This window comes from Jaculus jaculus, chromosome 2, assembly GCF_020740685.1.
Source record: "Jaculus jaculus isolate mJacJac1 chromosome 2, mJacJac1.mat.Y.cur, whole genome shotgun sequence".
In the NCBI taxonomy this organism is placed as follows: Eukaryota; Metazoa; Chordata; class Mammalia; order Rodentia; family Dipodidae; genus Jaculus; species Jaculus jaculus.
The window spans coordinates 77,793,818-77,807,446 of NC_059103.1; the positions used below are offsets into that span (position 1 = coordinate 77,793,818).

At 35.6% G+C, this 13,629-nt stretch overlaps 1 protein-coding gene across 8 annotated transcripts in view; it reads left to right on the plus strand.

The window, feature by feature from the left end:
* Positions 1-13,629, plus strand: part of Ccser1 (coiled-coil serine rich protein 1) — a 1,182,362-nt gene that overhangs the window by 473,349 nt on the left and 695,384 nt on the right. For all 8 annotated transcript variants that reach the window (XM_045143121.1, XM_045143122.1, XM_045143123.1 and 5 more), the window contains one exon: positions 746-829. In XM_045143121.1, the coding sequence (XP_044999056.1) occupies positions 746-829 (84 nt within the window). The remainder of the gene's footprint in view (positions 1-745; positions 830-13,629) is intronic.

Below are 13,629 nucleotides of genomic sequence, written 5' to 3' on the forward strand. Positions count from 1 at the left end.
TCTTTTCTGATAAATTAGGAACTAGAATAACAAGTTCTGGAAGTTTCATGTGGGTAAAAGGGATACTGAGCTGAATGTTAAATTGGCCTCTCTGTGAGGCACTGTTGAGTGTTACTAGTAAGTAACTATGTTCAGGAGAGGATTAGAAGACAGACAATTCTGGATTGAGTGGCTGTATTTGAAAGTTGCCATCATAGAACTTTAGAGCTCATGAATGTACATAGAGAGACCATATCTGAGTGTGCCTTGCAATGTGAGAATAATAAGTGCCATAAGATTTCTAGCAGTGAAGATTTCTAGGGACAAATTTAGGAACAAGACCATTAATTTCAGTATTAATATTTTATTATGTCAAGGAAACAAATGATGAAGTATCTCTTGTAGAGTAGAATCCATTGACTATATATTCACAAAAGTGAGGAGAAACAATTACAAATGACCCGCTTGTTTCTGCTTAAGTATCACAATGTTAACAAATGGATTTCAGAAACAAAAATGTGAAATTATGAAAGAAAAGCACATACATGTGGACAAATATGTACAGAATCATATGTAATAGTAATATTTTGGATGTATTACCTTTTGTTTTGCAACTGAGAAATATTATGGAAAATATTCATATTAGAGAAATTTGATTTTCATTCATCAAATGCAAGTATCTCTCACTATGCAAACCTGACATTCTTTATCAAGAGCAAAGTAAAAGGGCTCAGCCCATTATTCTGTTTCTTTGATGTTTTCACAGGATGTAATGAAAGATGAATGCTCTATATTGAAGCTACAGCTGAAGGAGAGGGATGAACTCATTTCCCAACTTCAAGAAGAACTGGTAAGTGAAAATATTTGGCTGTCATAGTATATTTCCTTTGCAGGACTATTTGCTATAAACCTTAATGTTAACACAGACATTACTAATTACTTGTAGGCACTATTACCAACCCAATATAACTGTCTGTTTTCTCATCCTTTAGCAGTGAAATGTATAGGACTTTGGCAAGTTGAATAGAAAGGATGTATTGGGCTGGAGAGATGGCTTAGTGGTTAAGCACTTGCCTGTGAAGCCTAAGGACCTGGGTTTGAGGCTCAACTCCCCAGGTCCCACGTTAGCCAGATGCACAAGGGGGCGCACGTGTCTGGAGTTTGTTTGCAGTGGCTGGAAGCCCTGGTGCACCCATTCTCTCTCTTGCTCTCTGCCTCTTTCACTCTCTCTCTGTCGCTCTCAAATAAATAAAAATAAACAAAAAAATTTAAAAAAAAGAAAGGATGTATTATGTGTGTGGTGATTTATATAACACTAAAAAGAGTTAGTTAAGTTATAGCTATCAAAATTTTCTAAGGCTAAGGCTATATCATATTTTATACTGTTTGTGACAACTCTATACTCCAGGGCCATAACAGAGTACCATACAATATGTAGTAAAGAACATAATAATCTTACACAACAAAACAGATTGTATTTTTTCTTTTCATTAAGTTGCCACTAAATTACTTTGTCTTAATACCTTATATTATTTCCAAGCATGTAAAAATTATATAGAATAAAAATATCTATAATTCATGTTTTTACATACTTATTTTACATATCATAAATTAATATAAAAATTATTCCTTTATAACATGAAACTACATTTGTAAGGTAAAAGAATGAGAAGTATTTGAAAGTTTTACATGTATATAAATAGTAATATGAGGTGAATTTATATATAACAGATATAAATTTATTTATTTATTTATTTGTTTGTTTGTTTTTCTGAGGTAGGGTTTCACTCTAGTCCAGGCTGACCTGGAATGCACTATGTAGTCTCAGGGTGGCCTTGAAATCATGGCGATTCTCCTATCTCTGCCCCCCCACCCCCAAGTGCTGGGATTAAAGGTGCACGCCACCATGCCTGGTAACAGATATAAATTAAAGCTCAGTACTGCACTATAAAAATGAAAAGGGCCAGGCATAGTGATACACACCATTAATCCTAGCACTTGAGAGAGGCAGAGGTAGGAGGATTACCATGAGTTAAAGGCCAGCCTGGGACTGAAAAGTGAGTTTCAGATCAGCCTGGGCTAGTGTGACACCCTGCCTTGAAAACAAGAAAGAATGAAAATGAGTCAGAATGTTTTAATTCCTCTATAATTCTAAAAAATACTAGTAAAATAAATGCTGTACAAGACAAGAAACCTGACACATTACTGTATAAAACTATAATTCTTATTCAAAATTATGCAACTCAATTATTTCAGTATTAACTATATCAAGGTATATTTGACCCTTATGTAGACTATGCCATATGACTGAGTTAATGGCCCTGTGATCATTTTAATGTAGCTTTGCAAGACCTATAAATACTACTTAAAAATAATGTAGTATTGACAGAGAAAAATAATATGTCCTGTACTATTATAAATAACCTTTACAAAGATTAACTAAAATAATTATAATATAAATCTTATATATTATATAATGAAAATATTTTTAAGTTCAGTTTAATCATCTCTGTATGTATAATAAGCAAACATTTTTCATATATCATAGAAACACATCTTTGTAATTAATAAATAGCAAGAGCATATATTTATTATAGAACTTTAATATCACTGAGTATCCACTTTACTGTGAGGGCATATTTTCAATAATTAACACAGGTATTCATTTTTCTTAACACTAGTTATGATCAGATTTAAACCATAGCAAGTATAAGAATCAAACGTTCCTTTGTTGAGAGAAATGAGAAAGAAAATTATTGCTTCCAGAGCCAATACTGCATAGCTATAATTAGAGTAATTCAGTTCTCCTTCTTCCAAAAAAATTTTGCATTGCCCGGCATCCTAAAGTGATGCACACTTGTTTTTTCCATTTTCTTTAAACTTGAATTGTTAAAATTGGCTACTTAGCTTTGAAAATCTCCCAAGCAATAACCAAGGTAACTGTTTTTGTGTTTCTGCTACATAGTTTGCATACTCATCTTGAATATTTCAACAAAGGAAAAATGTCAACTATTGAAATATAGTTTGTTTTGCTAGTTCTATACTACTTTTAGTAAAGATGGCAGCACAATGCTTTAAGAATTTAGGGCTGGAAGATGTCCCAGTGGGTAATATGCTCTTAAGCATGAGTACCCACATAAAAATCCAGGCTTAATGGCATGTGCCTGTGATTCCATCATGGGATTTCTGGAGCTCAATTAGGCAATCCAGCCTACCTGTAAGCCTCAGGCCAATGACAGATCCTGACTCTAAAGGAGGTGCATGGTTTTCCTGTGGATAACACCTAATGTTTCCTCTGGATACTACCATACAAGTTCCCATGCCCAACACAAACATATGTGCATACATACATACCACACAAGTACAAAAATGTAAGCATGAATAAATATTGTTGTAAAAGTCATAATTAACATTGGCTCTAGCAACACAAGCCAGTAGGTTCAAGGGAAAATAGGTCTTCTCTTTCTTTTTCTTTCTTTCTTTCTTTCTTTCTTTCTTTCTTTCTTTCTTTCTTTCTTCCTTTCTCTTTCTTTCTTTCTTTCTTCTTTCTTTTCTCTCTTCTTTTTTGCTATGATAACTTTGTTTTTTGTTTGTATGCTTGCTTGCTTGTTTGAGATAAGGTCTCACTCCATAGGTCAGGCTGGCCAAAAATTTAATATACGACCCAGGCTGGCCTTGAACTAAAGCAAATCTTCTGACTCAGCTTCCCAAGAGGCAAGATTATAGGTGTGAGCTAGTGCACCTATCTGATATGTGACATTTTGCCAGCAGTTGTTTGGTGCAGTGCTTCTTCAAATAGCACTGTTGGCACATTATTGTAAGGTGCTAAATATATACTATAGAGTTTTAATGTCACGCTTGGCATTTTTCTTCCTACATTCTAGTCCTAGGCATTGAAGGAGAAATAGGAGAAAAATAACATTTTTAGAGGTAGTCACTCAGGGACAGATTCCCAAGGAGATGCCAACTTGCCTGCCTTGAGTCTGTTCCTGTCTCATCCAATATGGATGCAAACCACACTCCCTGGAAACAACTTCCTGCTGCTTCTTCAGCCTTGGACAATTGGGTGGGCTGGCCCTTCCTGAGTCAGCCTCTTGAGCCCACAAAACAATCAGATCTCTCCCTTACACAAATGAGTCTGATGGCAAGGCTCTTCCTAATCGTATGCTTGACCCATATAAATGAACCTGGCACATGTGCATCTCTCTTAATCCCTTTTCTGCTGGCACTTGGATCTCCTGGTCCTTGCTTTGGCGAGCTTTCCCCTTTCAGCCTGTTTTATTTTTCCAATCCATGCAGTTCCTGTCTAGTTTTTGTGTGTTTTCTTGTTTTTCCCCATGCTTGATCTTTCTGTAGCTCTGAATGGAGATCTGTTTGGATTGGGCTCTCATGTTTTGCTGTCCATGTGTGTCTGGGAAAATTGCTCTGTGAAGGATATTTTCTCCATCTCCCCTCTCCCATTCCAGCATGGCAAGGAGGAGAATTGCCTCTGCCTTGAGTTGTTTAGCTGGCCTTCTCTTGTATCCAAATTATTCCTACCTTTCTCAGAGTCCGTTTTTTTTTTTTTTTTTTTCAATTTGCTAATCCGATAAGAACCCAAAAGCGGGGGTTCACATGCTTTGGATCTCCTGCATAATCCTTTGCACAAAAATACTATGTCATAATCGTTCAGACATTGCCAATTATCCACTGTGGTATTATATTAACCACAAAACTGTGGTATTATATTAACCTGTAGTTCCTCCGTGAGATTTTATGTTATACAACCAACATTGGAGAGTCTTTTAGAAGGGATAGGCTCTTTCTTAGATTATAACATCCATAACTATCAGAAAGCTAATTTCTTACAGATCAGGAGGATAGGAGACTGAGGGAAATGTGCCAGCATGTTGGGCCCCAATAATGACTCTGCCCCTAGTTTGTAGGTAGATTCATCTCAGTGGTGGGACAGGAAGATGGCAAGTTATCTGGTGTCCCTTCATGCATCCATCTGAGATCTCCATCATCATGACTTCATCTTACTTCAGCAACTCCCTATCTTGTCTCTTATTAATTGCATTAAATTTGGATAGGAGATTCAGCATATAAATGGGATAGGATGCAATTCAACCCATAGAACATAAAGTTTGGGCTCAGGTGTATTCAGTGTTATCAAGTAACATTCCAGTCAAAAGTTTTGTTTTTGTACATACATTTCAAAAATTAATATTTCCAATTATATGATTTCAGAATTGTTACTTTTGCTCAACACATCTTATATTTGGGGTTGGCAGGCTTCACAAAGCATAAATAAACTGTAATACTCAATAATTTTGATCTCATACTATATATTATTATTGTTTTGGGAATGAAGTATGCATTTCTAATGTGAATATATTTAATAGCAAATATTCAATTTGTGTCTATTTTCTTTAGGACATACAGTTAGTGGCTTTAGGAATAATTTCAAGAAGTGAAATTACTTTCTATGAAATTTTTGGGCATTACTTACCTCAGTTAGCTTTTTTGGCTTTTGACAGATAAAAACAACGATTTGTAATCATCTTCTGATTTCCAAGAGAACATTAAATACTAACATATCAGAGTCCTCTGGCATAAATATGCTGGGACAACTAAGTGAAGAAAAATAGTAATGTTCTGTGTAGCTAGTTGTATTATAAACAAACAAGGACATGGTTCACAATATGTAGCATCTACTCCAGATCTACTCCAGCTATTTCATAACATACATGAATCGCTCATAAACTTATCCATGATATAGCAAAGGGAACTGCTACCACCATCCATGTAGCATGGGAAAATCGTATTGGTTATGTTGATAGGAAAGACTGGTTGCCTAGTAAGAGGAGGATGCATTTTCTATGTATGTCTCCCTCTTTGCCCTGCCTCCTCCCTCTTTCTTTCTCCTTGTCCTATATAACTGTCTCCATTTTTTTTTCTCTTGTCCTGCAAAGACCATGTGAACACATAAAGTAGCTGTTTATATGGTATGATAGGACAAAGGCACTCATAAGAACCCACCAATACTGGCACCATGCTCTCAGACTTCCAGGATACAAAACTGATTCATTTTTCTTTCTGCTCTTGTTGTTGTAGTTAGAAATGAGTGTGTGTGTGTGTGTGTGTGTGTGTGTGTGTGTGTGTGTGTTTGTGTATGTGTGTGTTGCAGCCCAGATAGACTTCAAACTTGTGACATTTTGTCTGAGACCTCTTGAGTTCTGGGGTTTCTGGGGTCCTCTGTTCATCAGGCTTAGCATTACAATTTTTATGACAGGTGCGTATGACTTTTATAATCAGAAAAGTTCTTATATTTATATTTGCAAAATAAATTAAGAATTTAGATGAGTTTAGTAATGTTCATTTTTATAACCTGTGGATAAAAGCATTAGAGTGTTCACGGTGATTTTTAGACTCCTAATAACTGAGTAAATAGTAGCCTCATTTTATTTTTTGCATATTGTTATTCCCTATGATAATTTAAATAAGGAAAAACCACAAAATGAAGCTAAATACACTAGGCAAATGCTATAAAAGTTAAATCACATTTACATTTGAAATGTAAGTATGTATTTTCTTTGTAGCATGTGCTAGGTCTTTTGACAGTTGGAAATAAAAATCTCCTACCCTGTAGATGAAACCTAAGCATAACACCTATACTTACACATATATATTCAGAATCAATTGTAGTTGTGTAAATTATTTAAAATCTTTGTGTGAGTTTACATACTAAACATAATGATAGAATTCAGTGAAATGTTTTTCTTATTTATGGGAAAATTTTAGTTTCTAAGGTCATGTTGAAGAATGCTATGTAATTGTACTTTTATTGCTAGTATAAAACTGAGGGACATTGTACACATTATCTCCATGAGACTAAAATAAATCAGAGACATTTGTCATGAAGGTTGATCTTGAAATGTAGCCTTCTGTGGTAGGAGAATGGGTGTTTTCTTGTAAGTGCTTATTAATCTTGTAAGTGGCTGTAGAAATCTTAAAGATGGTTTCATACTTTGGTTGAAAACTATTCCACATAGGATATAAAAGAAACTATGCTGCGCATTCATTTATAGGCATAATCATAAAGTTAAGAGCAATATACAGATAAAAATTTAGTCATTTGACCATGAGCATTAAAATTCAAATTCTTTAATTTATGGTATGTATTATAGCTTTCCAAATAATTTTAATATCTTGTATTTATTCCCTGTCAAAAATATCAATGAATACTTCGATTATGTATACAGCAAAAGAAATGGTGAGTATAAATACATACCTTTCAATAATAACTTTATTTATTTACTTTTTTTTTGATGTAGGGTCTCTAGATCACGCTGACCTAAAATTCACTCTGTAGTCTCAGGGTGGCTTTCAACTCATGGTGATCCCATACCTCTTCTTTCTGAATGCTGGCATTAAAGGCATGCACTACCATGCCAACTCTTAATATCAATGGACTCAGTACCCCAACTAAAAACTCAGGCTTATTTTTTATTGCATCCAATAAACTCATCTTTCCATAAAAGACAGGCACTGTCTTGGGGTGAAAGATGGATATGGTATTTCAGGAAAATTGGCCTAGAAAACAAGCAGGTATTGCTATCCTACTATCTGACAGGATAGGCTTCAAACCAACATTAATTAAGAAAGATGAAGAAGGACACTTTCTATTGATTGAAGGAACAATTCGACAGGAAGATATTACAATTCTAAACAAATATGTACCTAACATGGGTGCTCCTATTTTCATCAAAGAAGCACTATTAAATATGAGATCACAGATAATACCAAGCACAATTGTAGCTGGTGTCTTCAATGTTCCATGATAATCAATTGACAGGACAACCCGGCAAAAAATAAACAGAAACACATCTGGATTAAATGAGCTCCTAAAACAAATATACCTAACAGATATGTACAGAACATTCCATACAAATGCGGAAAAATACACATTCTTCTCAGCAAAACATGGAACATTCTCTAAAACAGACCACATATTAGGACAAAAAACAAATTTTTTAAAATTTTGGGTATGTAACCAGAAGTATTCCTAGTTAATATTTAATTTCAAAATTTGCTGTATATTTAAAAACAATCCCAATGAAATGTCTTTGTGTATCATTACCTAATGTATGGCTCTGACATTATTTCTGCCCCTTCCACATATTTCCCTGAGCCATGTTGGGTTCATTTTAGGCCTGCTTCAGTGATGAGGGCTTGGGAGCCTCTGTGTGTCTGGATATCTGCTTTGGTAGGAGTTGATCTCTATGTTGATCTCCTTCACCCATGTGCTGGTACCAGGTTCACCAAGAAAATAGCACCCTTGCTTGTTTCGCCAATTATTCTTAGTTTCAGCTGGGGTCCTTTTGAGGTATGATGGGGTGGTTCTCTTCTTAGGATCTGCTTCTATCTGAAAAAGAGAAGCAGATTCTATGACAGAGAGTAAAGTTAGTACCAGATAAATGGGATAACCATTATTGTTTTAGAGAGAATTTAATAGGTGTAGGCCCTCTTGTAGCCCACAGTTAGGTTGATTCCATATCTTAGCTCTTACATATTGAGCTGTTATAAACATGGTTGAGCAAATCTCTCTGGACTGAGGTTTAAAGGTTTTAGGGTCCATGCCCACTAAGGGAATAACTGGGTCTGTTGGTAACCCTATAGTCAGCTATTCTGGCAGTCTCCATATTTCTTTCCAAAGTGATGGTACCATCTTACATATCCACCAACAGTGGATGAGGGTTCCTATTTCTTCACATCCTCACCAGCATCTATTTTCATTTGATTTTTAATGTTTTCTATCCTTACTGGGGTAATCTCGTTGTTGTTTTAATTTGCATTTTCCTAATGATTAGAGATGATGAACATCCCCTCAAGTGTGTGCTTGCCATTTGTATTTCTTCCTCTGTGAACTGCCTGTCCAGTTCTTTGCCCCACTTTGTGAATGGGCTGTTTGACTTTTTATTGTTTAGGTTTTTGAGTTCTTTGTAGATTCTAGAGATTAAGCCTCTTGTCAGTTGGATACTTAGCAAATATTTCCCCCATTTTGTGGGTAATCTATTGGCTTCGCTTATTGTATGTTTGTCTGTGAAGAAACTTTTCAGCTTCATGTGATACCATTGGCTGAGTGTTTGTTTATCTTCCTGTGCTACTGGGGTTTTGTTCAAAAAGTCTTTTTCTATTCCTATATCATGGAAATTTCCTCCTATATTTTATTCCAGTAGTGGCCAAGTTTCTGGTCTTATATTGAGGTCTTTGTTCCAGTTGGATTTGAATGTTTTCCATGGCAAGTTCTGTGGATCAAGTTTTAATTTCCTGCATATGGTTATCGAGTTTGTCCAGTACCATTTGTTGAAGATGCTGTTTTTTGTTGTTTGTTTGTTTTTTTTTTTTTTCCCAGCCTATATTGTTAGGGCCTTTGTCAAATATCAAGTAGCTGTAGTTATTTGACTCAAAGTCTGGGTGTATCTTTATCCATGTTTTTCCACATCCTCACCAGCATTTATTGTCTTTTTTTTTTTTTTTCTTGATGATAGCCATTCTGATGGGAGTGAGAGGGAATCTCAAAACATAGAATTAATGCTTTAATTTACAAACCCTCATGATAGGAGGAAAATATGTTGACATCATAATAAAAGAGAGACTAGTGAAGAGAGAGAGGGAATATGATGAAGAGTAGATTTTTTTTTTTTTTTGGCTTTTTGGTGTAGGGTTTTGCTCTATCCCAAGCAGATCTGGAAGAGAGTGGATTTTTGAAGGAGGAGATCTGATTCTGACTCTATTCTGTTTTACATTACGTGTGTGTGTGTGTGTTTGTGTAAAACTTTAAAATTTTTCAAAAATCACATTGGGATTGTTTTTAAATATACAGTAAATTTTGAAATTAAATATTAACTAGGAATACTTCTGGTTACATACCCAAAACATAAAAAGAGACTGACAACAAATTGGATAATTTACATATGGTGTATTGAGGAATAGATTCAACATAAACAGGGAGGAAACAGTTATTGTAACAAAGCAATGGAACCATATTTACTAAATTTTATTACTTAATCTATTCACTTGAAAGATTGATTTGAATTAAAGAAATGTAATAGTAGTCTATAAAATCTAAAATACATATTTTTGAGAGTATACATATAAATTTTAATTTATACATATACCATTTCATATCAATAATATTTTTAAATTGAGTTTTGTATTTCCTTTGAAGTTTTTAAAGTAATGCGGCAATGAGTATATGTTCTACACATCATAGAAATGACTTAGTAGTTGTCTGTGACTGTCATTCTTTAAAAATGTTTCTTAAAAGTTACTTAATACTTTTCAATGGCATATTTATAAAGATCAAGAAAAAGAGATTGTTAATTATGCTTCTTTTCTTTACATTGCTAATATTCTTTTAATATATGATTATTTCTAATCATAACTCTTTCCTATAGAATAGGAAGATGCTAATCTCTTTGAGGAATCCAATAATGTAGATCTTCATTGAGTTGAGCACCTTTCTCCCCTGAAACACAGATGAGTAATATAAGAGAAAATTTAGACATTCGTCCCTTTTGTCATCAAACTGTTTTTATCTTTGCTGGAGCAAATACTGAAAATGCTATTTCTACTTGAGGGCTAATAAAGATATAATAAACTTTTTCAAAGCCCCCTAAATAAGCCACTTATTTGGATGTAAGCCAAGCTCTCCAATGATTTGTAAACTTTGAATAGTGAAGCTTGCAAGTGTAGTACACATATGGTAGTTTGAATAGATGTTCTCCAGTATATTCAGTGTGTTATTAGCTTGAAGTTTGGATCTGCAGCCACCTGAATGAAGGCAGTGTCCCTGGGTGGATTTTAGGGTCCAGCCCTCAGGTGTGGTGGTGTGTTTGAGATTCCAATCAAAAGATACACGAAGTATGCCAAGCAGGAGTTCCTGAAGTATGCTATGCTGTGTGGCTTTTTGGCTTGTGCTTTTCTCTCTCTGCTTGGATCTGTGAAAGCAGGCCAGCTTCTTCTGCCATTATGAAGCTTCCTCTGGATCTGTAAGCTTCAATAAATCCCTTTCTGCATAACTGTGCCTGGTCTGGCAGTTCATCTTACTGAACCTGAAGTTGTCTGCTGCAGAAGTTTGTACAAGAAGTGGGGTGAGATGAACCTGACCATGTGGATTTTAGTCTTTTGGAACCTTTGGTTTGGAGTAATGGGCATGGACTTGGTGCTTACAACTGAAGATGCCTTCTGGAGCGGTAAGCCAAGTTTTATGGACTATTCTGATGAGAGTTTGAAAGTGCTAATTACAGACAGTATTGAACTTTGAGGCTTGGCTTATTAGTTTTCTAAGGGGAAGCAAAGTCCTCTGAACTTTGCTGGAACTGGGCTACTACCATAAGGTCTGGCTGCATCCTGTTGCCCAGGCCCAGAGAGCTCTATCAAGGTTAAATTGGTAATGGACTGATGGGCTTGGCTAGAGATATTGGACTGAGAGATTTAATATTTTAAGTTATGACACCTCAAGCAAGTTAAAATTACAGGCACTGATACTGGTTTTAAGTTACTGAAGCTGTTATTATCAATGCATTAGCAATCTTAAGGAAGATTGCCCATCTGCTTTTCATTAAAACAATGGAGAGGATGCCTGAGAAAAGACTATCACGAAACTTCAAACTCTTTTAGAAAGAGCTGGCTGGAGAAGGAACCTGCTTTTCAAGGTTACAATTTAAAGCCAGGCATGGTGGTGCATGCCTTTAATTCCAGCACTTGGAAGGCAGAGATAGGAGGATCACTGTGAGTTTGAGGCTACCCTGATATTACACAGTGATTTCCAGGTCAGCCTGAGCTAGAGTGAGACCCTACCTCAAAAAAACAAAAACGAAAACAAACAAACAAACAAACAAAAAAGTTACAAATTATTTGTCCCTAAATTAAAAATACGGCTGTGTGCTGCACACCTGATATTAGTTTTAAAGCATGAAAAATGAATGGAGTGGTCATAAAGTGCACACAATTCAGGGAGCCACTGATGTACAATGAGGCAGGGTGTGATGACTCTAACAGGCTGAAAGAGCCTTTGGAATATGTACCGTGGTTTGCATGGAATCCAAAGATGTCTTGGATATACCAGGACTATGCAAGGGCTATGACTGTTATTCTGGGATGGAAGTTTTCCCTGGATACTCTTCCCAGTTTTGCAGGGTGTAATTGAAAAATCCAGGGCATGTTATTCTCTGGTTATACTGAGCCTGAACTATAGAGGTTGGATGATGATTAAATTTACATTATTATAGTCTCTCCTTGCTATTCCTTATATCAGTTAAAAATGTTTACTCTGTGCCTTTATATGTTAAAAACATTTACATTGTTTGATTTTACAGAACTCACTATCTTAAATTGGTCAAGACTTTGGGGACCTTTGAAATTAGACTGAATAAAATTTATGATGTGTGATTATTTTAAATCTACTGGGGGCCAGAGGAGGAATGTGGTAGTTTGAATATATGGCCCCCACTATACTCAGTGTTTTATTAGTTTTTAATTTGGATTTACAGATAACTGGCTGGAGGCAGTGTCACTGGGTAGACCTTAGGGTCCACCCCTCAAGTGTGGTGGTGTGTCTGAGATTCCAATCAAAAGATATACAAAGTGTGCCTGGATGGAGTTCCTAAAGTGTTCTGTGCTGTGCAGCTTTTTGGTTTGTGCTTTTCTCTCTCTGCTTGGACCTGTGAAGACAGGCCAGCTTTGTCTGCCATAATGAAATCTCCCCTGGATCTATAAGCTTCAATAAATCCCTTCCTCCATAAATGTGCCGGGTCCAGAAGTTCATCTTAGTGAACCTAGCTGTCTGCTACAATACGAGACTATAGAGTTGATGATTACAAAATTGAAGGCAGGACTGGGAAGATGGCTTAGCAGTTAAGTGCTTGCCTGTGAAGCCTAAGGACCCCAGTTCAAGGCTCTATTCCCCAGGACCCACCCATATTAGCCAGATGCATAAGGGGGTGCACGTGTCTGGAGTTTATTTGCAGGGGCTGAAGGCCCTGGCACATCCATTCTCTCTCTCTATCTGCCTCTTTCTCTCTGTGTCTGTTGCTCTCAAATAAATAAATAAATAAAATTGAGGGCAATTGTAGTCAGATTACTGCACATACCAAAAAAGAGGTTAGAAATCATAAAAAAAAATAAGTTTGACAAAGAAACACATATAATTAATTAAATAGCAATGTATCAAGAATCTGCAAAGAAGAATATTTGACATAGGTTAACCATATTCAGTATTATAATCTAATACAACTGTATACCTTTGAAGATTTAAAAATTATTGATTCCTACTGAATAAGAGAAACCTCTGTTTGCATTGTAATGACATCTGGAGTTCATCTTAAAAATAATTCCCATTTATTGTACTTTCCTTTAAAATTTATAGTATAATTTTGTGCCAGTAATTTTATGATAAAAGATAACAGTGACATAACAAAAGGCAGATTTAAGTATTTCCAAACCTTCTTTTCTTTCTCATATTAGGGAACATTAGAAACAGAAAGGAAATAGATTAAGCATACTTAAACATTATTGAAGTGTCAGGCTACTTTTCTTTTTCCATGAGAATTAATTGCCTATATTCCAGAAAAGGCTTATCTCAGCAGTAATTACTCTCTGAGT